The 27,066-nt window shown below is 46.5% G+C and overlaps 1 protein-coding gene and 1 pseudogene across 1 annotated transcript in view; both read left to right on the top strand.

Annotated features, from left to right (window-relative positions):
• LOC134409770 (gonadotropin-releasing hormone II receptor-like) overlaps nucleotides 1-17,391 on the top strand; it is a 51,282-nt pseudogene extending 33,891 nt beyond the window's left edge.
• A 634-nt stretch (nucleotides 17,392-18,025) lies between these two features.
• The window catches only part of RASGRF1 (Ras protein specific guanine nucleotide releasing factor 1), a 60,109-nt gene continuing 51,068 nt past the window's right edge, over nucleotides 18,026-27,066 (top strand). The window contains exons 1-2 of the mRNA XM_063142764.1: nucleotides 18,026-18,289; nucleotides 26,035-26,141. Coding sequence (XP_062998834.1) covers nucleotides 18,026-18,289; nucleotides 26,035-26,141 — 371 coding nt within the window. The remainder of the gene's footprint in view (nucleotides 18,290-26,034; nucleotides 26,142-27,066) is intronic.

Here is a 27,066-nt window from a genome sequence, read left to right as displayed (position 1 = left end):
GCACGCTTCTGGTGGTTCCACATAGACCTATCATGCGATTGGAGTCCACCCACCAGGGGAAGAGCCTTCAGTGTGGTGGCCCCCCTCCTATGGAATTCCCTGCCTCTGGAGGTCAGGCAGGTGCCAACTTTGTATTCCTTTCAGCACCTCCTGAAAATGTTGTTGTTCCAGGAAGCCTTCCATTAATGACTAGCCACTGTTTATTTTGCACGTTGTTTCTTTTAAAATATACTTTTAATGTGTTTTATTTTTGTTTTAATTCCGTTATATTTTGTCTACCGCTCCAAAATTTTGAATGGAGATTGGTATATAAATATTGTAAATAAATAAATAAATAATTTTGTCAAACATGGACAAACCCAACCTGGCCAGTGCTGAGGATCTATCCCAGTAGACCACCAGGATTATAACAGTGCAAATGCAGGATCAGTACAGGTGCCAGAATTTGGCAGTATTGGGGCTATGGCAAGAGATTAGTGGAACTGAGTTCAACTGTTACCAAGCCCTGTCCCATGCCTGATGAGAGTGTTGTGTTATATTGGCAGAAGTAAAATGATCCCATTGAAGTCAATGGAGACTGAGCCAAAAATTACTTGGCCACCCACCCACCCACCCTTCATCTCTCCTGCTCCACCTAGAATATTCAGAAGATACTGGCCAATTCTACAGCCAGTCATGGCACAGCAACAGCAGTACTGCCAGAGAAACCATAACTCAGGTGATAGGAGGTGTGCAAAGGTGCCATTAATTCTGGGCCCATGCCTGGAGAATGGAAAACACTCAAGAGGAAGGGGCTTTCGTGGTGACAACTCTGGTCAAGGACACTTCACATAAACAACAAAGAGAATAAGAACTATTGGAAAACACACATGTCTACTCTGAATCTCTGATCTCATTTTCTGATAGAGTAAACTCTCCTGTGGACTGTGGGAATGTTGTGGACGTAATATATCTTGACTTCAGCAAACCTTTTGACAAAACGCCCCATGATATTCTGATTAGCAAACTAGCTAAAAGTGGGCTAGATGGAACAACTATTAGGTGGATCCACAGTTAGCTACAGCATCGGACCCAAGGAGTGCTATCAATGGTACCTTCTCAAACTGGGGGGAGGTAAATGCTTATCAAATTTGCAGATATTACTGAGCCAAGTATCCCCCATCTTGTAACTGTGCATTTGGTTTCTATTTCCTAAATGTAGAACTTGGCATTTATCTCTCTTAAATTTCATTCTGCTGTTTTCAGCCCAGCACTCCAGCCAATCAAGAGCACTTTGAAGTTTGTTTCTGTCTTCCAGGGTATTAGTTATCCCACCCAATTTTGTGTCATCTGAAAATTTGATAAGCATTCCCTGCACCTCCTCGTCCAAATCTTTAATAAAAATGTTGAAGAGCATTGGGCCCAGGACTGAGCCCTGCGGTACCCCACTCGTTACCTCCCCCCAGTTTGAGAAGGTACTATTGATAAGCACTCTTTGGGCCTTGCTGGACCTGGTGGAAAATCCGAGGGAGAGAAGGGGAGACCATGCATTATGAATAATGCGAGATCTCGCCCTTATTCACACGTGAGCTGCGACGAGCTCTGGAGGAGAGCTGTCGCGGCCGCCATTTTTTCTTAAAGAGGCAGCAGCAGCGCAGGAGCCAGGAAAGGTAAGTAGGGGTTGTTGTTGTTTTAATTCTCCTTCCCCCACATCTGCAATCTCTCCCTCGGCCCCGTTCTCCTTTCCCTGCCCCCCCCACGATGTCCGATCCCCAACCTGCCCCCCACCTGCGATGTCCGATCCCCCGCCTGCCTCCCCGCCCACGATGTCCGATCCCCCGCCCGATGTTCCCCACCCGCAATTCCTCCCAATGTCATCTCTAAGCTTTTTGTGGAGCCACATTGGTTTCCTCTGTTGTCTTCTATCTTTTCTCCTTGTTAGAATTGTTTGTAATTGTGCCTTAAAAATTTCCTATTTTAAATACTCCCACCCATCTTGTACTCCTTTTCTCATTAGGGTCACTTGCCATGGGTCCTTACTTATCATAGTTCTGATTTTATTAAGATCAGCTTTCCTAAAATCCAGAGTACATGTATGGCTACACTCAGCTTTTGCTTCCTTCATAATCAAGAATTCAAGTATGACATGGTCACTTTCCCCCAGATTTCCCGTAACTACCACTTTATCCACTAAGTCATCCCTATTGCTCAATACCAAGTCAAGGACTGCCAATCCTCTAGTTCCTTCCTCTTCTTTCTGTAGGAGAAAGTTATCACCCACACATGTCAGGAATTTCTTGGAAGGGCTGCTTTTGGCAGTATTTGTCTCCCAACAGGTATCGGGGTAATTGAAGTCCCCCATCACTACTACATCACACTTTCTTGAAACACTGGCAATTTGTTTCTCAAAAGTTTTATCCCCGTCTTCTCCTTGATTGGGTGGTCGGTAGTAGACTCTGATTATCATGTTCTTTTTATTCCTTGCCCCATTTATTTTAATCCAGATGCTCTCGATGGGGCTCCCAGTCTCATCCACCTGTATTTCTGTGCAGGTATAGGTATTTTTAACATATAGTGCAACTTTGCCTCCCTTTCTATTTCTTCTGTTCTTTTTGAACAAGTTTTATCCTTCAGTTGCTATATTCCAGTCATGGGAGTCATCCCACCAAGTTTCAGTTATACCTATCAAGTCGTATTTGCCTTCCTGTAATAAAAGTTCAAGTTCGTTCTGTTTGTTTCTCATACCCTGAGCATTAGTATATAGACATCAAAGACCATGTGCTTTATAGTCTGGCTTTGTTCCTACCTTGTTGTGGACACTATTTGGGGGCACTATTGGAGCTGCTCTCTGTGCTGTGGTGCATGGGCCTTCATCCATTGTTGCCTTGAAGTTTACGTCTCCCGCCCCCGTAAGATTCAGTTTAAAGCCCTCCTGATCAAGTTCTTCATGCTGTGGCCAAACACATTCTTTCCAGCCCTTGTGAGGTGCAATCCATCCCTTGCCAGCAGTCCATCTTCCAAGTAGTGTAGCCTGTGGTCCCAGAACCCAAAACTTTCATGTTGGCACCACCTTCGTAGCCTGTTGTTCACCCGGAGAATTTTTCTTTCCCTTCCCTTCCAAGAACTGGGAGGATGGATGAGAAAACTACCTGGGCTCCAAAGTTTTTGAGTTTCCTTTCCAGAGCTTCAAAGTCTGACATGATTTCTTTGTAGCTCTGCTTGGTGACATCAATTGTTCCCACGTGGATGAGAAGAAAAGGCTTTGTGCCCGTGGGCTTCATGAGCTTCGGTAACCCTTCAGTCACATCTCTAATCTGTGCTCCAGGGAGACCTGGTGAGTCCATGGGTCTTCACGACATACTTGGGTTTCAATCCCACACAGCAGGGAGTCTCCCACTGCTGTTCTTGGTCGACTGACCTTCTGCCTCTTGTTCACTGTTGCACGGTGTCTCCTGTAATTCTCCCTCTGCAGACTGTTCTCCAGTCTCATCCTCCAGTAGCTGAAAACAGTTGCTTAACACTAATGCTTCCACTGGTGCAGAATGCCTTCTAGTTCTTCTGCTCCTGTCACTCTTTTCCAGGGAGTTTCCAGGTAGTGGAGTCCGTAGGATTGCTGAGCCTGGCTAAGAAGGCACAGGCATGGGATAGAGCTCTAACCCCCACAAGGCAGCATGGATGCAGGCCACAAAGGCCAGAGAGCCAAACATCACCTGCGTTTCAGAGACAATGATCAGTGTGACCCATATTTTCCCCAAACGCCTTTACACTCTAAGCTTTTATTTATTTAATTTATTTATTGCATTTATATACCGCCCCATAGCCTGTGGGCAGTTTACAAAAGTTAAAAACAGTAAACATTAAAAAGTTTACTTTTTAATACAAAGTTTAAAAACATAAAAAGCATAAAAACAACAGTATCCTTATAAAAACAGCTATTCTGGGGTCCGTTAAAAAACAAACTCAGCTCATGTTAAATGCTGTTAAATGCCTGGGAGAAGAGAAAGGTCTTGACCTGGTACCTAAAAGATAACAATATTTGGCAAGACTCCTGCACCAACCTGCATAATATGCCGCCTTGCAAATATTGATCCAAAATAAGGAGTTATTTGGTCTTCCACACTTCTCTCATAAATTCATACACTCTCCTAAGGCTTCTTTTATAAAGAAACAAATGAAATATCAAGATATATTCTTGTATTAAGTTTGAACTAGTTTGATTCTAGCAAAAGCGTTGTATTGGCATGCTGTAATTTTTCACTGACATAGGAGTCTAATATGATAAAAAATATTTCCCCCCCAGCTAAAGTCAGGAAAAATGTGCTTCAGATAAGAAAGCCAGGGAAAGGATAACTGCTTACTAGATAATGGTATTTGTTGAGGTTATAACGTAAATCGGTGAACTCACTTAAGTGCCTGCACTTATCTTGACCCTGGAATCGGACCAGCTTGCAGACCTCAGAGTTCTGGGGCTCTGCTTTTGTGGCTTCCGTTCCGAAGCCTGCCTCTCCTTCCTGCAGGCTCCACTCCCTCTGACCATGCCTGTAAGCTATCCTTGACAGGTGTCAATCAGTCAGAGGCACAAAGCCAGCAGCAGATGGAGGTCTCCCTGAGAGTTGCAGGGAGAGAGCGAAAGGAAGATGACTCCGCAGAGGAATCATTTTTAATTTTGAATCTGTCCATTTTCAGAGGACTTAATGCATAAATTAACCATGTTATGAATGAAAGGTGATCCAGTTCGTTATGTGGGCATCATGAGAGCTCATTACTTGCTTTGTGTAGAAATATGGAATAAACAGAGAACACTGATGCCCCGTATTTTCCATTAAGGAAGCCTTGCAGATCTCACGCCTCAGATAATATAATTTCCTCTCAATCTGATGTAGTCCTGGCCTGCAGATCATTAGTCATAATTCAGTGGTTTAAGTCCTGCTGCATGTGCCCAAGTGATAATGAGGCATTTCCATGATGAATCACCAACTGCTAATCTACACAGAAGCTGATGCTGTTGTTGTTCAGTCGCAAGGTCTGGCTCTGGAGAGGGCACTTGGGGAAGCAGGCCTTTCGCTAATCCAGCCAGACAGTGGAATGCAAGCAGAAGATATTATGAACTCGTCATTAGAGCACTGACATATTGATGTGGCACTTGCACCGGCCTGTGGGCCTTTCCAGAAAATGCTCTTGAACGTGCTGACAGATTGGTGATGATGATTCTCAGTCCAGTACTGGGGGCCCTCTCACAAGTAGCCCATTTAGCCGCTCAGGCTGGGCAACCAAGGCACCCTGTGTGGGGAAGGGCCAGCGGTGCTCAGCCATCACCAAGCCTTCCCTCGCGGCCCCACTGCTATCTCCCCTCACCCACCCACCCACCCAGCATCCACAGATCCTTTCCCCACTGATGAAGACCTGTATGGTTGAAACGCTTTTGGGGATTTTTGTTTAATGTTTGATGTATGTGGACTATTTTGTTTAAATTTTAAATGTATGTATTTGCTTTAAGATTAAAAATATTTTCTACTAATATGATTTTATTGTAATAAGCATAGTTGTACCTAAATTTGATATATTGTTTGTATCAGTTTTCTTAAACTTACTTTGTTTTCAGGTGGTTTTGGTTTAAGATAGCACTTTTTCATATTTCTGTTTCTTCAGAATTGGAGCACAAGGGGAAAAAATGGCCAGGGAAGGTCAGGAGTCTGGAAAATTCAAGAGAGTCTCGCCCATGTTTTGAAGTCATCTTCTGATGAGTGGCCCTGACATTCCAGCGTGTTCTATACTGCAAGGAAGTGGTGCGAAAGAGAAGCCATCTCTTTTCATGGCATTTTGCAATTAAGTTCAAGGAAGTCCTTCCTACTCCATTTTTTTCAGCTAAAAGTGAACCACCAATCTTATTGATCTTGCACGTTGTTAAATCATTTAATGTATTGCTAAATTTAAAAACAAAAACGGAAAGGCTAAACATGCCATCAATGACAACAATGTTTATGATGAATGCCTCTCACGGTTGACAGTCCATAGTGGACTGTCCATAGTGGGCCAACTGTTGTGTAAAATCATGGAATCATAGAATCACAGGCTGGAATTTACTCTAGCCATCGAGTCCAAATGGCTAGAGTAAATTATTTTTTTCAGGCATTTAATAAATGTAATAAATTAATAAAATAAATAACCCCCTTCAACACCATCTCTTTTTATTATTCTTCCCTTGCCTTCTGCATTGTGAGGACAGATTTTAGTGATATTTGAATGCACAAACTAAGCAATGGAATGGCTTCTTCTGTGTCCAAACTGGGTTGGGAACATTATTTTGGCCCATCTTCCTTTTTCTTCTGGGTTATTTTTCTAAGGGACCTTCCTGTACTTACTAATTTTCTGAGCTTGCTGAAAAATCCGATTTCTGTTTATATCAGTAGTTCATTCTCAATATTTTATACACCACTTAATCTTCCCACCTCATCTTTTCCTTTACTGATCACTTCCTCTTTGCATAGTTTCTCCCCTAAATATGTGGGTTCCTGATTTTACTGCCTTTCTGTCACTGAATACTCACTGAAAACCTATGGCGGCATGAGCAAGGCTTAGACACCCTCCCTCCGCCCCGCTTTCACATTAGGAAAGTCAGTTTGAGCGATGGTGTCAAGTCATTCAATTCTGCCGCCTGGTGGTTCAATGAGAGACTGCTGTAAGAAAGGCCACAAATAAAGATGGTCCACAAAAGGAAAGAAGCACACCCAACCCACCACCACAACAGCAAACGATGCTTCTGCTTCTAGGGAACAAACAAGATGACTATATCAGGCCATCCAGGCTATGCTGTGGCTAGCAATAATCCCAAGGTTTGGATTGTCCAAAAGCAGTTAATAAACGATGGCCAAGCAATAGCCATTTGGGTAGCATGCAAGCAGAGATAGGGTGACCCAACGCACCGGAAAACCCAGGAGACCTCCGGAAAAATGGAGATCTCCGGGGCAACTAGGACTGGGCCCCAATTTACCAGGGAAAAGGACTTCCGGGAATGCATCCTCCAGCCCCCGCCCCCAGTGCCGATCTAGCCTTCTGCTGGGCTGGCGCGACTGTGCTGGCCCAGCAGAAGGCTGAGGACTAGGCCTAGATCAGCTGGGGGGCTGAGGATGCATTCCGGAACGTGTCCTCCAGCCCTCCCAGGGCCGATCTAGCCTTCTGCTGGGCTGGCGCAATGATCTCGATACCGCAGAAAGTGTAGCCTGCCATCATGGCTTGTCCTGGCTCCTCATGGTTACTCGCACAGGGCGCAGAGCTCCTCAGCACCCATCAGGAGTGGGTGGGGTGCACCCAATGGGTGCTCTGCACCCATTGGAAGTGGGGTGGGTGGGGTAAGTGGGAAAGATTGCTTTTAAGTTTCAAAAAATGTACAATTTGCACACGGCCGCTCCTACGCTCTTGTCCTTTAAGAAAAAACAAACAAAATGGTGGGCGCAACGTCCTGTTCCTCTGAGGACCTCGCACGCTGCGTGTAAACAGAGGGGGAGATCTTGTGATAACAATATCGCAAGATCCTCACCCCTCCATCACGCTAGGCCCGTAGGTCTAGCTGAGGCCTATGACAATCAAGTAGACCAAATAGAAGTGAGTTCTCCCAAATACCCTTTAACCCACCCACCCCAAATACCCCAAATATCCTTTAACCCACCCCCCACACACTTTGTATCCTTGGTTTTGACAACTCCTGATGCCCCAGAGGAATATATGAGAGGGCATATCTAAATATCCCAAAAGGTACCACTGAAGCGACAAAGAAGGGAACTGATTTATTTATTTATTTATTTATTTTATTACATTTCTATACCGCCCAATAGCCGGAGCTCTCTGGGCGGTTCACAAAAATTGAAAACATTCAAAGTATAAAACAACAGTATAAAACCATAATATAAAATACAATATAAAAGCTCAACCAGATAAAAACAGCAGCAATGCAAAATTACAAATTTAAAACACCAAGTAACTCAGGGATTGTAACGCAGGCATTATTACCACACCCAAATATTGCTGTATAGGTGCTTGTGTGCATTATTGTTGTTGTTGTTGTTATTTTAATTACTACTACTACTACTATCATTTGTACTGATCAATTCATATAGATCTAAATATAGATATTTATATTATCTATAAATATAGACTTGGGATCACCCCACCCAAAAGAAGTGTCAAATTGCTGGTTTGCCACTGAAATTTAGTGGCAAACTGCTCTGTAGCACTACAGAGAGCTACAGTGGTTAAATTTACCTTGTTTTCAAGTGAAATGTAATGCTTTTAGTGCTCCAGAGTGGCTACGGAGTTCCAAAAGGACCAAATTTAGCTTGCAAATGAGCTAAATTTGGCTGTTTGAGCACTTGGTAGCCATTAGAAATTCCATTTTTCTGATCTTTTTCCTTCTTTTTCTTTCTTTCTTTCTTTCTTTCTTTCTTTCTTTCTTTCTCTCTCTCTCTTTCTTTTTTTTTAAAAAATGGTGGTGCATCAGGGGTGTTGATGTTGGTGGTAGAAACTAGGCATGTGCTCTGCTCCTATTAGAAGCGCAGAAGCAGGAGCGAATTGGCCTGCTCCGCCTTGCCCAGAGGCGGAGTAGAAGCGGACCACGGACCCCTAGAAGCAAGGCGAAGAGAAGCGACCATTTTCGGAGCGCTTCTCTTTCCGCGGAGCGCTCCGATCGCCATCTTGAAACATTTCGCCCATAGATAACTGGGTTGGTTTTGAAGCTATTGTTCTGAAAATTCTTGTGCTTAGACAGTCGTGGATGGGGGTCATTTTGAGAGTACTCTCACCTCTCTGCGTCGTGCGGAAAGGGGTGTGAATGGGGTACCCGATTTTCAAAAATTCCCCAAAATCAGGGGATGATGGGATTCCCTTGAAACTTGGCGTGCATGTGTATACCCCCATGAGGTGTCATGGTGCCAAACGTGAGGTTTCTAACTTGAACAGAAAAAAAGTTGTTTACTTTTTTAGCTTTCAATGCAAGCCTATGGGGGGGGGGAAACGGAGCTCCGGCGCGGCGGGGTTTATTTGAAGCAATGACAGGCCATAGGGTTGCCGTGGTCCATAGGAATACAATCTCCCTCTCTCTCCTGAAAGCCAAGGAATAAGACAAGCTGAGAGGGAAGCCATCCTCCCAAAAGCCCACGTGTGACCAGGGTGGCTGGGAAGCCACCAGGCAGGCCTCAGGGCTCTGGCCTGCCTTCCTACCATGGAGGGCGGGGCTCTTCCATTTTTGTTCTCTGCCACTGAGGTAAAAGGACTGTAGACCTGGCCAACTCAGACAGACAACACAAGATTGACATAGGAGATATATATATATTGTGTTTGGTATGTGGGGTTTTTTATTAACTGCTTATTATTAAATATGTCATACTAATGTCATACTTAAATAAACCAATCAATTTGTGAATTCTTGACCCAGTGTTATGTAGTTCCATCTCTGATCAACTGGAATCTAACTGTACTTGACCTAAGGAAGGTTAATCAGGGTTCCCCACTCCATCCCCCAGTAGAAAGTGGCAAAATAAATTCAATAACATTTTATTTTATTATTTATTTTATTTATTTTCATTACATTTATATCCCACTTCTTTCCTCCTTAAGGAACCCAAGGCATCATACATGATCCTCCTCCTCCTCTCCATTTTGTCCTCACAACAATAACCTTGTGAGGTAGGTTGGGCTCAGAGTCTGTCTTTGGCCCAAAGTCACCCACTGAGCTTTTGTGGCTGAGTGGGGACTAGAACCCAGATCTCCTGACTCCCAGTCCAATACTCCAGCCCACAGTGGCTCTTACACAAGAGGTAGGAAATATTTTGAAGGAAGAATTAATGAGATAGCTAATAAACCAAATGTTCATAAATCTGACCAGGAACCATGTATACTAACAATGGCATTGTCCTTTACATTTTGAATACTATCACTATGGTTGTGCTATTCTTGTTTATTTGAACGTGGGTAGCAGCCACACAGCCCAGGCTACACGTGCTGACAGTGAGGCAATAGCACTTGGAGTACCTGTGAAAAATCTAGGAGTTTCTGATGTGTTCCTTGCCCAATGCCAGTGGTGTGGAGCACGCAGTGCTCAATGCCTGTGGGGTGGGGTGGGCAGAGCCCCCCCTTTTATATTCTGCAGAGGGATTCTTGCAGACGCCTTTAGTTGCTGTTTTCAGAAGACTACAGTGGAGGCCGTGATTTGGCTAAACTTGAGGTGAGTAAGGCCTTAGCTAGACCTAAGGATTATCCCAGGCAAATGGAGGGGTCGTCCCTGCCTGCTCCCGGGTTCCCCTGTGTGTCATTTGGATGCACAAGGATGATCCCGGGATGATCCCAGGATATAGGCCTGGTCTAGCTATGGCCTAAGTGTCCAGGGCTTGTGGATTTCATTAAGCCCCTTTCCCCATTTCTCCCATAATTAGAACACTGGTCCCTGCTGCCTGCTGCTGGGGAGGAGTGGAAAATGTGGGTGCCAAAAATAGTACCCTGCTGCTGATCACATAAGACCTGTTAGGAAGCTATGCAAAATTATTCCTGCAGCCCTTTGAACTGCTAAACTATTCTATGGGAGTTTCAGCACTTGGGATGACAAGGTGATAATTTATACCAACATCACTCTATCGCTCGCTCGTGCTGGAAATGTGGAGGGAACATAAGAAGAGTTGTGCTGGATTAGGATTAGACCAAGGGTGCATCTAGTCCAGCATTCTGTTCGCACAGTGGCGCCTCCATGGAACCCCCTAAGCAGGGCACGAGTACAACAGCTGAGCTTACCTGCTCTGCACTTTTTCCAACTATACAATGACTAGTGTGGTGTAGTGGCTAAGTTGTTGGACTAGGAGTTCTAGTCCCCACTCGTCCATGGAAACCCACTGGATGACTTTGGGCCAGTCACAGGCTCTCAGCCCAACCTGCCTCACAGGGTTGTTGTTGTCGTAAGGATAACATGGAGAGGAGGAGGATTATGTATGCCACCTTGGGTTCCTTGGAGGAAAAAAGGGATATAAATGAAACCATCTGTCAGGGATGCTTTAGGGTGGATTCCTGCATTGAGCAGGGGGTTGGACTCGATGGCCTTATAGGCCCCTTACAACTCTGCTATTCTATGATTCTATGATCCTATGATATAAATAAATAAATAAGTAAACAATGACTATGGGGGTCATCCCTGTCCACATGTTTATTGACACTCTCAAGGAACTCTAAATGTTAGCAAGGCAGGACTTACCTTTTATTCTTTTTCAGCAGGTTTTGGCATTCTATATGTGTACTAATTTTTATCTTTAATAATGCTTTCAACCAATTTGCCCCAAACAGATGTTAAGCTAACCAGCCTGTAATTTCCCAGATCCCCCTGGATCTCTTTTTAAAAACTGGTGTGCAACCCAGTCTCCATTCCTCTGGTAAAGAGGCTGATCTTAAAGACATCTTACTTTTTTTGTTAGAAGATCAGCAATTTTATATTTCAATTCTTCAAGAACTCTAGGATATATACCATCTGGGCCTTGTGATTTATTATCAGTAAAGTTCAGAACTTCATCTTTTGTCACCAGTGTTTGCCTCAGTTCCTCAGGCTCCCTTCCTAAAAATGTCAATTTGGGCACAGGTATCTGTCTGCAGTGAAGTCAGATGAAAACAAAACATCATTTGGCTTCTCCACAATCTCCTTTACCCTTTTTAAAGTAACTCCTTTAACTCCAACAGTCCAACTGCCTCCCTAGCTGGTTTCTGGCTTCTTTGTGTTTAAAGTTTTTTATTTTCAAAATAAAACCAACTTAAACAAACACAATACAAAAAGAGAGAGAGAAAAACAAAACAAAAACATATACAAAGTTAAGATTTTCTCCACAGGCCAAATATATAACACTATTTTTTCTTAATCTACTATTACAAAAATCCCAATTCCCTTCTTTCTTTTTTTAATCTAATTTTTTTCTTCTCAATCATTGAATCCACAGATAAATAACTCATTTTTTCTTGTTCTTGCAACAAGTCCATAAACAGTTTCCATTCCATTAAAAATATAGATGTTGACTTTTCCCATCCTGCATGGCATGTGCACATCCGTGCACAAGATAGTGGACTTAACTAAAGTCTACCGCACTCCAATTTGGAACCAGAAGCATAGAATCATAGAATCATCATAGAATAGCAGAGTTGGAAGAGGCCTACAGGGCCATCGAGTCCAACCCCCTGCTCAATGCAGGAATCCACCCTAAAGCATCCCTGACAGGTGGTTGTCCAGCTGCCTCTTGAAGGCCTCTAGTGTGGGAGAGCCCACAACCTCCCTAGGTAACTGGTTCCATTGTCGTACTGCTCTAACAGTCAGGAAGTTTTTCCTGATGTCCAGCTGGAATCTGGCTTCCTTTAATATCTGCAGCAGACATTTGGCGGAAACTGCAAAGGGTGGATGGAGCATCAACTCTTCTAGCAGCACAACTTGTGGAGATTGCCTTCAAGGTCTATGGAGGATGGGAGAAAGAGGAGGAAGGGAAGCAGGACAGGAAGACACGTCAACACATGGCTATGCTTGCTGCAGCAATAAAATGAGATGAACCAGAGGGATGGACAGCCAAAGGGGTGAAACCCAAACCCCAAGGGTGACTGAGCAAGGACCAGTGTGCGTATTGTAAAGAGCAGGGGCACTGAAGGAGTTGCCCAAAGCTGAAAGACAGAGAAGGAGAAAGAAGAGGAGCCAGAGTGATGGCTGCTTCGGGAGATGGAGAGAACAATGAGGATGTTGAAGGTGGCCCGTGTCCACTCCCTCCACTAGTCTGTCGTTGGCAACTGAAGAGGATCCGGTGGTCGAAATAGAGGTGGAGGGGAAGAAGATCTAGGGATTGGTGGACATGGGAGCAGTTTACTCTACACTGTCCCATGTGGAGGAGAAGAAGATGAGTAGAAGGAGGAGAAAGTGAATTGGAGGCAGAAGAGAAGTTGAAGCACGACTCTTTGGTCTTGGAAAAGTGCCCAGTTGCCCTACTTGGTCACAACCTGCTAGCAAAGCTGCAAGCCCAAATCTGCTTTGGAGGCGGAAAGATGGTGGTCATGCTCCCCAAACAGCAGGGCTCCAACTACCAGATGGTAGTCTTCGAGAAAAGTGCTGAATGGACAACTGAATGGGCAATGAGGATGATCAGGGGTCTGGAAACAAAGCCCCATGAAGAGAGACTGAAACAACTGGGCATGTTTAGCCTGGAGAAGAGAAAATTTAAGGGAGACATGATAGCACTCTTCAAATACTTGAAAAGTTGTCACACGGAGGAGGGCCAGGATCTCTTCTCGATCATCCTGTAGTGCAGGACACGGAATAATGGGCTCAAGTTACAGGAAGCCAGATTCTGGCTGGACATCAGGAAAACGTCCTGACTGTTAGAACAGTACAACAATGGAACCCGTTACCTTAGGGAGGTTGTGGGCTCTCCCACCCTCGAGGCATTGAAGATGCAACTGGACAGCCATCTGCCAGGGATTCTTGAAGGTGGATTCCTGCAGTGAGCAGGTGATTGGACTCAATGGCCTTATAAGCCCCTTCCAACTCTACTGTTCTATGATTCTATGATGGCATCCACCTCCCGCATTCCTCCTACTCCTTCTGCTTGTTTTTCCTTAAGAAAATAGACCCCTCTAAAACAAACAAACAAACAAACAAACAAACAAACAAACAAACTGGATGTGCACTGGCTGCCTATTCGCTACCGGGCCAGGTTTAAGGTTCTTGTACTTGTGTACAAAGCCCTAAACAACTTGGGACCAGGATACCTGAGAGAGCGCCTTCTCCCTTACCAACCTGCCCGGTCACTGAGGTCATCCAAGGGCCTGCTCCTGGTGGTTCCACACAGATCCATCCTCCGATTGGAATCCACCAGGGGAAGAGCCTTCAGCGTGGTGGCGCCCCTCCTGTGGAACTCCCTGCCTCTGGAGGTCAGGCAGGCTCCGACCTTGTACTCCTTTCGGCGCCTCCTGAAAACATCTTTATTCCAAGAAGCCTTTCTTTAACATGCAGCCTTAGATTTCTGTTTTTGCTTCTTTTAAATTTTGTTTTAACTGTTTTATTTTCATTTTACCTTGTACATCACTGAAATTTTTCAATGGGGGGCATTATATAAATATTCTAAATAAATAAATAAATAAATAAATAAATTTCCTGCTGTGGGCAAGAAAAGCAGCATGATATAAACTGCCCATGAATGGGCCATGTGGTTGATGCTGCTTCCTCTTTCCCCATGTAAAGAGACCATTGGTATTGTGGGAGAGTGGCAGGAGGCCATAGCGACAGTAGGGAAATGAGAACATCCTCCCGACTGATAACGCTCTTGGTCTATATAATTCAGAGATCTCCAGGCAGTGCCACATCCTTGCCTGCAACAGGCATTTATCTTCAGTCTCTTGCCAAGATCATACCAAACTGCATAGTTGAAAACTTAAATATCTGCAAAGTGCATCAGTGTATTTCAAACTTTGCCAGTCAAGAATTTAAAAAATGACCAACTTTGAAAAAGCACTGGTTTCAAAACAACTGATCTTCAAAACTATTACATTCTATTAGCTGCAGAAGCCTGTGGGAACATTTCTGTCAATTTTTCTGTTTCTTAAATTCAACCCAGCTCAGGAAGCTCCCCAACAGTTTTAATTACTGCTAACTACCCATATGGGAACTTGTGCAAAACAGGAATCAATTCATCCCTATTAATTAGTTTGTGCCTTCAGGGAAGGGTGTGATATAGGTGGATGTGCTGCCATGCATCTGAAGCTAATTTCTCCATTCTTAACTCCTGAAAACAATTCAGTATTCACATCTAAGCGCAATGAGCATGCAGACTCTGAGCCCCAATGGGATCCACCCACAATTCCTGATGATATTTGAGACCAGTCTTCCTGTTATGCTGCCAACCTGACAGGCACACAGGGAGGCATTGTTTTGGTGAGCTGCTTTCACAATGGTGGCTCTCCTAGAAGCCCAAGCAAGATCATTTGCAAGAAATATTGGGGAAGCAGTTTCAGCTACATTGTAATGACTAGTGTCAGCTTGATATTGTAAGGGGAACTAGGAGGCGAGCAATGGGAATTGATTTTAAAAAAATGGATTGCCACTTTGCAATATCAGTCTGAAATCCTCAGATAGGGAGGATAGTGTAAATAGTGTAAATAAAAATAAATAAATAAATACCAGAACCCTGATATTTGGAAGTGATTGGCAGTGCTGCTCTGATCTCTCTCTCTCTCACTCACTCACTCTCTCTCTCTCTCTCTCTCTCTCTCACACACACACACACACACACACACGTGCATCCTCACACAGCACAGGTTTGCTTTGGAATGGTGATGTATTTGCAAATGTCTCTCCCTCCTATTCAGGCATGGATGTTGATGGACCTTGTGGGCCAATATGGGAATTATAATGGTCCTCCAGTTACACCACATGTGATGCAAGCAACATTCTTCCTATTTTCCAGACAATTCCTAGATGTTACCATGGAGATTCATGACCTAATTAAAGTCATTGGAGTAGTACCCAGATTTTTCAGTCAAAACAAAACTAATTGACATCATTTCCCTGACATTCTTCAAGCCTATTTAAAGAACTGGGTCAGTGGGAGGGAGTAGGAAGTCTACAGGTAATTCTTCTTCTCCAGCTGCTTTGGTTCCCAAGAGGGAACATCCCTAAGAGGCCAGCGATGGGCTCCCCCCACTCCCCCCCTGTTTGTTTTGTTCAGAGGCCCATCACATGGCCTTTTGGTGTGACATTCTGACAGAAACCATAGAGGACACAAGGTACAGGAAATGGTTTTTGCTGTGGATGCCATCTGGTTTTATTTATTTATTTATTGCATTTTTATACCGCCCTGGGCAGTTCACATAAATTAAAACCATTCAAAGTATAAAACAAACAGTATAAAAACGAGATATAAAATCCAATGTAAAAGCACAACCAGGATAAAATCAGCAGCAGTGCAGAAATACAAATAAGGATAAAATACAAATTTAAAACAACAAAGTTAAAATTTAATTTATAAACTGTTAAAATGCTGAGAGAATAAAAAGGTCTTCATCTGGTGTCTGAAAGAATATAGTGTAGGTGCCAGGCAAACCTCCTTAGGGAGCTCATTCCACAGCCGGGGTGCCACAGCAGAGAAGGCCCTGCTCCTGGTAGCCACCTGCCTCAAGGAGAAGGACCCCTGAGGATGACCTTAGGGTCTGGGCAGGTACATATGGGAGGAGGCATTCCTTCAGATAGCCTGGCCTCAAGCCGTTTGGGGCATTAAATGTTAATTTAAACAGTTTGCCACACAGTCCACATATGGACTGTGCCAAGCCCCCTCCAGCACAGCCATTGTTTGTCTGAGCTACAACAGACTAATATGGCTGCAGCCCCTCTGGAAGGTTTTATATGAATAGGCTCAATCTGATCAAGTGTCTCACTTCTGGTCTGACTCAGCAGGGCTCTTATGTCCTTATGAAATGTCACCTACCAAGGATTCTACCTCTGGTCACTTCCTCCACTCTACAGGTTGGAAAGAGACCTTGTCCTGAAACAAATGTCCCAAAGGGGAACTGGTAGGGAAGCCCTGTTAGCCCACAGGTGGGAATGATGTGATTCTTGGGGGCAGAGTTTTGAAGTTCCAGAGAGGAGAGAAATACACAGTTCCCTTAGTGCAGCCTCCTTCGAAGTGGCATGGAGTTCAGGGGTGGAAGCAGAACAAGAGCAGTTTGCCTCGGCCGAGTTTAAGGAAGACTTTAAAAATGCTCATTAGGGATGGGTTCGCTCAAATTAACATTGCTGGCTTGGGCAGGTGTGCTGGGCGGCCTCATAAGGACATCGCGTAATCAATGTGTGAGAGAAGAGAGGCTACAAAAGGGCACAGAGGTGGCACCCAAACCATCTTGGAGCGCAACAGATTGAGCGGGAAAGGGCATGACGTGCCTGTGGGGAGTAACATGCGAGGCGATCCCTCGGAGCAGCTGCTCCAGATTCCTGGGCCATAACTAGACATCTGTCGCGAAACTGAAGCCTCGAAGCCCCCCTGTGCTTCTGGGCTGGCGAGGTGAGCAGCAAGCCCAGCAGCCCCAACGCCTCCTCGGTCCCTACGAAAGGCAGGCTGGCCAGGGAGGGGCCGGTAGAGTGGGAAACCCGCCCCTTCTTCTCTCCTCCTCTGCCCACCCAGCTGCCCGAAACCAGCAGGGCGCTTGGGCACGCCGTCGCGGGGCAGGGCAGGGCTGGGGGGCCAGGAGCCTTTCGGCGCCCGTGGTGGGCTCCAGCAGGAGACGACGCAGCCGCGCGTGCTGAGCTCGCTGCCGCATTCCTGCGCGGGGCTCCGGGCGCGGAAGGGCTCCTCCTCCGCCGCCTCCCCCTCCGACGGCAGCCGCGGCGCTCGGAGGCTCCCCGGGTCCTCCAGCGGGCGCGCCTGAGACGGCCGGGCGGCCGGGCGGGGATGGTGGCAGCGCCTGCCGCCCTGCGCGCCTCGCCTCGCCTCGCCCCGAGCCGGACTCCGCAGCGCGCGCGGCCCTCGCCATGGCGGCTCGCCCGAGGTCCGCTTAGCGCTCGGGCCGAGGGGGCGGCGGCGGCGGCGGGCTCCCCGCGCCCGGGCATGCCCTGACCCGCGGGCGGGCGGCGAGGAGGAGCGCGGCGGGGCTCGGGCAGGCGGGCGGGCGGGCGCTCGGCTGGCACACGTCGTGGCCCCGGCGTCGGCTGCTCAGTCCCCCACGGCGGCCGGGCTGCGGGCGCCGCCGTCGTCGTCCTGCGCTGCCGCAGTCGCCGCTGTCCGCGGTGCTGATCGGCGGGGCCGGGAGCTGTCCGCGGTGCTGATCACATGACCCGCCGCTGAGGCGAGCGCCGCGCCGCGCCGCGCCGGGCAATGAGGAGGCGCTGGCCGGGCTGAGCGCGGCGGCGGCGGCGGCGGCGGCGGCGGGCATGAGCGCGGCGGCCCGGCCCGGGGCGCACCTGGCGGCCGGGGCTCCGGAGAGCGCGATGCGGTCGCGGCTGCAGCTGTGAGCGCGGCGGCGGCGCGGCGGCGGCGGCGGCGGCGGCGCCTGGGCCGTCACCATGCAGAAGGGGATGCGGCTGAACGACGGGCACGCCATCTACCTGGGGCTGCTGGCCAAGAAGGACGGCGCTCGGAGGGGCTACCTGAGCAAGCGGAGCTCGGACAACACCAAATGGCACCCCAAGTGGTTCGCCCTGCTGCAGAACATGCTCTTCTACTTCGAGAGCGACTCCAGCTCCAGGCCCGCCGGCCTCTACCTGCTCGAGGGCTGCCTGTGCGACCGAGCGCCTTCGCCCAAGCCCAAGGACCCCCTGGAGAAGCAGGTCCGTGGCGGCGGAGGGCGGGATTGGCCCTGCGGCGGCGCAGGGGGGGCGGCGGCGCAGGGGGGCAGGAAAAGTGCCGGGGCACAAGGGAGAGTCCCAAGACCTTGGGGACAGTGGGCCGTCTGCCTGGCAGGTCCTCAGCGCGCGCGTGTGTGTGTGTCTTGGCCCTGATCCTGCCCGCCGGGCATTTCTCCCTGGATCACGGAGAGCTGTGAGGGGCTGGGGCTGGGGGTGGCTTCATCGACCGCTGTCTCTGCTGCGTGGGGGTGGGGGTGGGGTGCGCAGCTCTGCAGGTGCTTGTAGCAACCCGGCTTCCCTCTTGTCCCCTAGGCTCAGGAAGGCTCCCCGTCCCCAACTCTCCCAGCGCTGCAGTGCCAGCAGTTTCTGCCCCCTCTCCCCCCTCCAGCTCCCATTTTTAGAAGTGCCAGTTTAGAAAAAGAGGCAGACATGGCAGGAAGGCAACCCCTTCCTTTGTTCCCCCCACACCCCATCTCCCAAATGGGGACCCACTGGCCAGTAAATTCATTGAAGTTAAGTTGGGCAGAATAACATTTCTTGCATAATTAGAGGTAATAATCAGCCGTATTAATTAGTCAGCAAGTTGAAATGCAAAGGCGCCCCCAGTGGAGAAAAGCGGAAACCAGCTCTTCTGCAGCAAAGCCCCCCCCTCCACCCCACGCGTGCGCTTCAAACACAATCCACCTTTGCCAAATAAGCATTTGGGCCTTGTGTGATTTTACTGGTGATGCCTGGAGACTCAGGGCATCTCACACTTCTTAACTGGCAAAAAGTCCATGAAGCAAAGAGCCAGGCAGCACCCCGGAATTTTTTAACACAGATTTTGCCTTTCATTCTGGGCTTGGGATCCAGCCAACCTCACTGGAGACCTGTCCTCTGATACCGAGTTTCCCTATTGATTCTAGTGCAATTACTAGAGAAACGCTGGGCTCAGGACCTGACCATAGCTGCAGAGGCTCCTTCCCAGCCTTGGAATTAGGGAGCTACATGTGGGTGGCGTCCTCTGCTCAGGACTTTAATAGTTGGCTTTGCCTGCAATCAGCTTTGCTTATGAGATCCTAGACTCACAAGTAAATAGGCCTTATGGGAACATCATGGGAAGTGAGTCTCCCCCTTTCCCCCAAGGCTAGCTTGCAGTTTCAGGACCCAGCCAGCACCTTGAAAATGGGGGACCTGTGAGGGTTTCTTGGAGAAGCTCTTCCAGAGGTCTCCAGAGCAGTGGTAGGCAAAACAACTGCACAGCCTTTGCCAGCCAGCATGCAGGAGCAAGGAAGGGGTTTATTGGGTCCAGCTCTTGAGAGATGCAACAACTTTGATTTAATGCAGGGGAGTCAATTTAGATGAAGCATATGGAAGAATTTGCCAAGTATAAGACCAGGTAGTCATTGGCTACAGAGCCTACTTCCTGACCCAGAAGAGAACACCAACATTGCATCTGTGCCACGGATTGGTCTACAGCCAGTCATCTCTTATGGAGAGGCCAGTGCTGAGGCCTTCTTTGACATCCCTTCCTCAGAATTCTTAAGGCATATCGGGTGCTAGCCTATCTTCTTTCATATATAACAGTAGCAACAACACTTCCTGAGTGTTTCCTGAGTGTTTGAAGCACTTCAGTTACATTACTTCAATGACCTTTATAATAATCCTGCAAGGTAGGGCCAGAGAATTGTTGGAGATCACATGATACACTTCAACTGCCAAAGCTAAGACAATTTGGTTCTGAGAAGTGCCAGGATCAGAACCTGCCTAGGAACTATCTCCAAACAGCTCTGGAGGAAGAGGGGGGTATAAACAGATTGACTATGGCAGATGAGAGGGTGTTGACGCAGAGAAAAGGGAGTACAGCTCATTCTGTCCTGCCCCTGAAGAGCCCAAACTTTAGGGGCATCTGAGACTCAATCCCTCCCCTGATCCTGGAGGCAAAAATTCATGTGCTTTCCTGGGTCATTGTCCTCCAGAGATTTTGACATGTATAACCTTGATCTCCCAGCAGCTTCTAAAGTTTGTCCAAACCAGCCTCAGTGGTGAAATAGTCTAAAGCAAGGAATGCTAACAGAGCAACTGATCTGGAATTTTCTTTTATTGAAACAATTGCATTCAACTCCAACTAAATGAGCCCCACTGAGGAACCATTTTTGCCAGAATATTGTCACAATCAGATTCATGTTTGCTGTATAGATGGTTAATGACTGGGTATCCTGGAGAGAAAGATGAATAGCTTTTATTTTTATTGGAGGAATACTAATTTAAGGACTAAGAATAAAACATATTTCTCAACAAGGAGCTTAATGAAAACAGAACTCCTCTAATATTGATTAGTGCATTTCAATTCCAGACTTGTCTGAAAGTAAAATCTTCAAGTACTACAAGCAAATGCCTTTGCTTTTCTAATAGCTTTTGCAGAGAGATGTTCCCTTCTGCCTGAATTGGGGTGACATTCTATTTATTTATTTAATTAATTAATTACATTTATTTACCGCCCCACAGCCGAAGCTCTCTGGGCGGTTTACAATTCTAGCTACACTATAAAATCAAGGATGTATTTGTCCATTATTCCATCACTTCCTGAGCAAATGTACACTTCATTCCTGGGCCTCCAAAGCAAGAACAAGAGTGCCTTTATGCAAATGCACCTGTTTTGTTTATATCAGCAGTAAACTGCTGGTGGAAATTGCACACACGTGGCCACTTCACCCTCAAACACCAAGGAGGGGAGGAATGTCCTGTGCTAGCTAATAAGGTGAAAGAAACAACATTTTAGTTAATTATCTTGCTCTTAACCAATAGACTACATATAAACAAATGAATGTGTTGGAAGGGGCCTTTTGATTATCTTTCAGGGGGTAATCCTCATAATTATATTTTAACAACCAAGAGCTGTAAGAATGGCCATCTTTAATATTTTCTCTTTCATTAAGGTCAATAATATTGATTGATTGATTTTATTATTGCATTTATATCCCGCTTTTTTCCTCCAAGGAACCTAAGGCAGTATACATAATCCTCTCCATTTCTATTCTCGTAACAACCCTGTGAGGTAGGTTGGGCTGAGAGTCTGTGACTGGCCCAAAGTCACCCAGTGGGTTTTCATGGCCGAGTGGGGTCCAGAACCTGGACCTCTTGAACCCTAGTCCAACACTTTAGCCACTACACCACACTGGCTCTGCAACATAACCAACTGCCTTGAACAAATAAACAGATTCAAAATCTGTAAGTCCTGTAGAAGATCCAGATGCCCAAAGATTTATTGTTGTCTGTGACTTCCGTTGCTGATCTGCTTGGAAAGATGAAGCAGGAAGGACCACTTGCCATCTGCTGGAGCAGTGCAGTTTAGAGACTGGAAGAAGAGCGTTCAGCTTACTTTTGTCACAAAAGTGGAGATGGGAGAGAAGTCAGCCTCACACATGGAGGGGCCTTGGCAGGGCATCACGAGGCGTTCTAGGAGCCAGTGTGCCCTGAGCAGCGTCAGAGGAGAAGGAGGAGGCATTGGGCCTGACAGGCAGGGTTCAAGACAGGAAGGTCAACGAGGAGCTGGGAAGACACATAAGAATTCACAACGGACTTTGTGGGCCTTGGGGAGGTGGACTACTCCCGTTGTCTTAGGCCTCTTGTGGTCTGTGAGCATGCCCTTTTCCTATAATGGAAAAGGTTGTTACGTTACAAACTCAGGACAGTGACTGGCCCATTCTTCAAACATCCTTAAAGTAGCTCATTTTTATTTATCTACTATTATAAATTTATTTATTTATTTATTACATTTATATACGTCCCAATAGCTGAAGTTCTTGGGGCAGTTCACAACAATTAAAACCATAAAATACAATAAGATTAAATACAGTACAAAAGTTTAACAGCTTAAACTACAAAATAACCAATAAAACCTAGCAGCAGTGCAAAGATTTAAAACACAGTAACAAATTTAAAACAACAGAAACTGGAAGACTAAAAGCCTGGGAAAATAAGAAGGTCTTCAACTTGTGTGAAAACAGCACAATGTAGGTGCCAGGCGAGCTTCTCTGGGTAGCTTATTCCATAACCTGGGTGCCACAGCAGAAAAGGCCCTCTTCTTAGTAGCCACCCATATCACTTCATTTGGTGGGGGCTCATTTAATGGTGAACTTAAGCAATCTCCCTATAATCTAAAACCACAAATTTGTCATATGCATAACTTAGTTGTGATGCAACCAAATGGGCAGCTGAGCCATTAGAGGATCAGGCGGTTAAGCATTTGGTCAGCTGATCTAAAAGAGCTTCATATGACCTAGTCAGGTGACTCAAAGAAAGCATCACACAGGCTGGGGTAGAAAAGTGGGGGCTTCCTGTAATGAGACTTGTTTTGGACAATGGAGGTGTTCCAACACTTAAGCTGCCAATATGAGACAAAAGGTGGTGGTGTTATTGCATGGCTCCTATTCTGGGGCCCTTGTCCATTATCTCCTTAGGAAAGAGGTCATGCCTGCAAGTAAGGTCTTGCACAAGCTTCATGTCAGTAAGTAGGGAGATATGCCTGTTTGATTTATGTATAAAGGCACTGTGGTCCATATTGTTGTATAGAGCATAGTGTCTTTAGCCATTTCAAAAATAAAATACACTTTTAACCTCTGATCAGAAAAAAAAAAAAGATGGGAAGGGCTGCTGCAGCCTTTTGTCAGGATGTAGCCCAGTAGCACGTCTGCTTAGAAGGAGAAGAGATGTTACTGCCTGTAGAATAACCAGAATATAGCAGGGAAAGCTGCTATATTTAGCTGAGGAAAAACCCTTGCTCAGACCTGCCTGGAATGCATAGAGGTTGCTGTGGAAATTGTGCATAGCAAAGCGTCCTTGAAGAAGCATGTGGGGGAGCAGAAACACTCCAACGTTCAAGAATTGCACTAGGCAAAAGGCTCTAATGAATAACCCCAGCCTGGTCAACAGCAAAAGAGTCATGGGGGAAAAGAGGCTCAGGGAACTCTCTCTGCCACATGCCTCTGGCAGCCCAAATTAGGCATGAAATGGCGCTCTGAACCTTCCCTTCCCCCACAGACTAGTCTGTTAGATCTTAACCAGTGGCAACCTTGGCAGGCTGCCAGACTGAGAACAGGCCGGGCAAGAGGCAACTTCAATTGCGCTCTTCCTTCCATTCATCCAGAATTGCCCTCCACAAACTGCATTTCTCCCTGTCTGGAAAAAAAATATATACACAAGGATCCGCCTCCCCCTCTCCATTCACACCATGCAGAGGGGGAGACGGATGTCCTGAGTAGACAAATGGCAGGAATGAGAAAAAGTAAGCTGCCCTTCTCCACCTCCCCTTATTTGCAACCTCTGTGATGGCCAAACATGTACCTCATTGAGGAGAGACATGGAACACCATGTCACATGTAGATTAACCAAAAGATGGGGTGGAGAAGTTGTCGTGTCCAAAACATCATAAAAACGTTGAATGGTTCAAATCAAAGTCAAGGTAGCCCAAGCCTCTGAGTCCATCTGTGGATTAGATGGAACTTTGGCAGTGGAGCTTCGATGTGCCCAGTGCAAAGGAAACAAACCCTTGGGCAAATAGTTGATGGTGTCCCACCACCCCTGCCTGAAGCAACAGTGGGGGGCACCAGCATCCTCAGCTGAGCTCCCTGTAGAGAGAGAATGTTGGGGCCAGCAGCACCGAAAGGACCAGCTGCATGGGGGGGGGGGGCTTGGACCCATCTTTCATTGGAATGGTGCAGCTACTGCTCTGTGGCATTTGGGCTTGGCCAGTGCGGGAGGCCAAGGGTTCTGTGGCACACAATGTTCTGCTAGGCAAAGCTCCTTCCCAGTTCTGGATTACAGGACAATGTATTAGGAATGAAAGCTAGAAGGAGAGTGGATGGAGCTAACCGTTTGCTTATTTATTTTCCAAGTTACTCCGTTCAATCTTTAGCCCTACAGAACATTACTTGTTTCCTAGGAGACTGCAGGAAAGGAGAGCAAATGAATGGCACAAACTCTTTTGCTGGGCTAGAAGCCTCCCCAATGAAAATTAACACAAATGCAGCAAATGCCAAGGGAAGCTAAAAATAGCCTGTACTGAGCTCCATTCTGTTCCTGTCTATGTCAGCTTGGCATCCTAGATGCTGTACGCACTCAGAGCTGCTGGCAACAGCTGGGCTGGCAGCATGCTTTCCAGGGGCATCTTCTGGGGCAATGCTCATGGCCCCTATCCCTATTCCTTATGTGGACACTTCATGCCCTTCACTTTCTCCCACCTACATGCTAGGCAAAGGACTTGCTGCAAAGGAAGGCTGCTCAGCCTTGGCAACTCTTAGTGCCCCTGAAATTTGCAGGGGCTGCCCAAGGCAGCTTGCTCAGAGTCATAAGGGACATTGAATCCAGCCTCTGTACCCCAAAGGCAGGATCGTCCACCATCACTACCAAAAGCCTAGCATGCTCCTACAGGAGAACAGCAGTTAGATAGCAGGCACCAGTGGTCTCTCACCCAGTGGACTCGAGTAGGAGAAGTATCTTGCTTTGGCTGGGTCACACTCAGCATTAGGACAAATCAAGGAACAAGCAGACTGTCAAGCTCAAAGGTATCCATCCAGCAAGATAACAGTTCAAAGCAGGAGTAGTCAGGAAATAGGCAATGGTTAAAGGCACAAATTACCGGGTGAGAGGGAGAGTTCCATAGCAAAGATCTGAGGAGCAACTAGGGTCCAAACACAGGGAAGTAGTCAAACACAAATGCAGTCCAAGAAGCAGAGTCAAGAAGCAGGGTCCAAAGGTTAGCAGGGTGGAGGCTCCATCACAGAGAAAGGTAAAACAAAACAAAACAAAACAAAACAAAACAAAACAAAGGTTTCAAAGCACTGGACCTGGTAGTGAGAAATTTCCAGCTGTTGCTAAGCTCAAACTGAAAACTTATATAGCCAGAGCTTCCTGAGCCCCACCCAGGGCTCAGTTGCAGTACATCACAGGCCCTCTGGCAAACATCCTACTCATGTGAATGGCCTTGCTCACAAAGAGGCCTTTACTCTTGAGGAGCCCTCCTTTGCAACTAAGCCCTCTTCTCATAGGAGTACTGCTGGCCTGCCTCTTAAGATGAAGATACTCTGAGTGGTTAGGTGATTACTCAGAGTCTGTCTCAGAGGCAAAGTTCTCCTCCTTTTGTGGGGATGGACCCATGGCCATCTTCCCCAAGGATCCAGGCTCACCTGGGTCTCCTGATATGGCCTGTTGTCCATCTCTGGGAGATCTAGCTTCTCCTCTGAGGAGGATTCCTCCAGCAGAGGTATGATAAGGAGCCAGATTTCTTACTACCATGGTAGCTTGCCAGATTGAGGAAAAGGAGGCTGGCTTCCTTCCTTCCACACTTCAGTCAGAGGGTGGCTAAATAACACTAGAGGCCAATGCAAGCCCTACCTAACTCTGGCTTGGCGCCTCAGTCTGAGCAACACAATACTGCAATGCAAAGCCAGAGCTAATCTGCTATGGTTTGCATGCATCTTCGTACATGAAAATGCCTTCCATGTACTTTTAAATTTTTTAATTTTAAATTTTTGTGAACCGCCCAGAGAGCTCCGGCTATTGGGCAGTATAGAAATGTAATAAATAAATAAATAAGTAAATAAAATGTACTTTCCCTGTGAGACATTCGTGTCATTTGAGCTTATAATCTGTACCTACAGCAATGCCTGGATGAGTTCAACTGGAATGCAGTTGGTTATCTTTAGCCAGAAAATTATGGGTAATACATCCTCTCTTTATTTTTATAGCATTACTTTACTGTTAACTTCAACCATGAAAATCAGAAAACACTGGAGCTGAGGACAGAAGATGCGAAGGATTGTGATGAATGGGTAGCAGCTATTAGCCATGCAAGGTAATGCCTTCTGGCAATGTCATCTTCTCACAGTTCCCGGTAGCTCCCAGGCAGCTTTATGAAGTGTTGATCCCAGGGGACAATGACCTGGGAGATGGGCAAGAGGCAGCAGCAGACAGTCTCAATCTCTGACGCAGAATCCAGGCATCGGAATGAGAGGAGGAAGGCTGGGGAGAGGTAGTGCCAGGAGCCTCATTTTGCCATACCCCTGCCAGAGAATTCACCCCTATGTGCAAAAGGACAGAAGAAATCCTGTGTTCCCTGATTTGCTTTCAGAGGAAAAGCTAAACAGCGATGTTCAGCTTGGCTTTGGCATTCTGTGTTTCTACAAAGGACCACAGAAGCATAGAAATGTGTTCCAGACATAGAATTCAGCATCCTGAGAATCCAAGCATTCACCATTTAAAAATGAAAGCAAAATTCTCAGCCTCATGGTTGCTAAGGTAAACTGAAGTGTGTGTGGACAAGCCTAGTAAGATCAGTAACCAGAGAGGCCATTGAAGAAGATGTAAGGTATTCAAGAGGTGAGGTTGCACTGCTTTGCATAGATCCTGAAGCAAATAGAAGCACAATAAACCACACAGACTAAGGAAATGCAATGAACAAACGATACATTTATTCTACTCACAGAACTCTGCTTTGATCGGTGCAGAATTTTCAATGTAATTTTCAGCACAGAATATACACAGCCCTTCTCATAGGATGCTGGAGACATACGCTCCCTGGAGTTTTCAGAATTGGGTCAGTTGTTCAGTTGCCCAGGGAATTTGAGAGAATGCTGCAAATGACTTTTCTCTGTCCTTATACTGTCTTCTGCAATGCTGGCAGTTGCTACAGCTAAAGATAAGAAATGTCATCCTTGACATTTGCATATTCATTTCGTTCTCTTCCTCTCCTTTTCCCTGAAACTACTGCATTTTTGTTC

The sequence above is a fragment of the Elgaria multicarinata genome, chromosome 16, assembly GCF_023053635.1.
Source record: "Elgaria multicarinata webbii isolate HBS135686 ecotype San Diego chromosome 16, rElgMul1.1.pri, whole genome shotgun sequence".
Lineage (NCBI taxonomy): Eukaryota > Metazoa > Chordata > Lepidosauria > Squamata > Anguidae > Elgaria > Elgaria multicarinata.
Note: the sequence above shows the minus strand (reverse complement) of the source record. Positions and strands in the feature narration are given on the sequence as shown.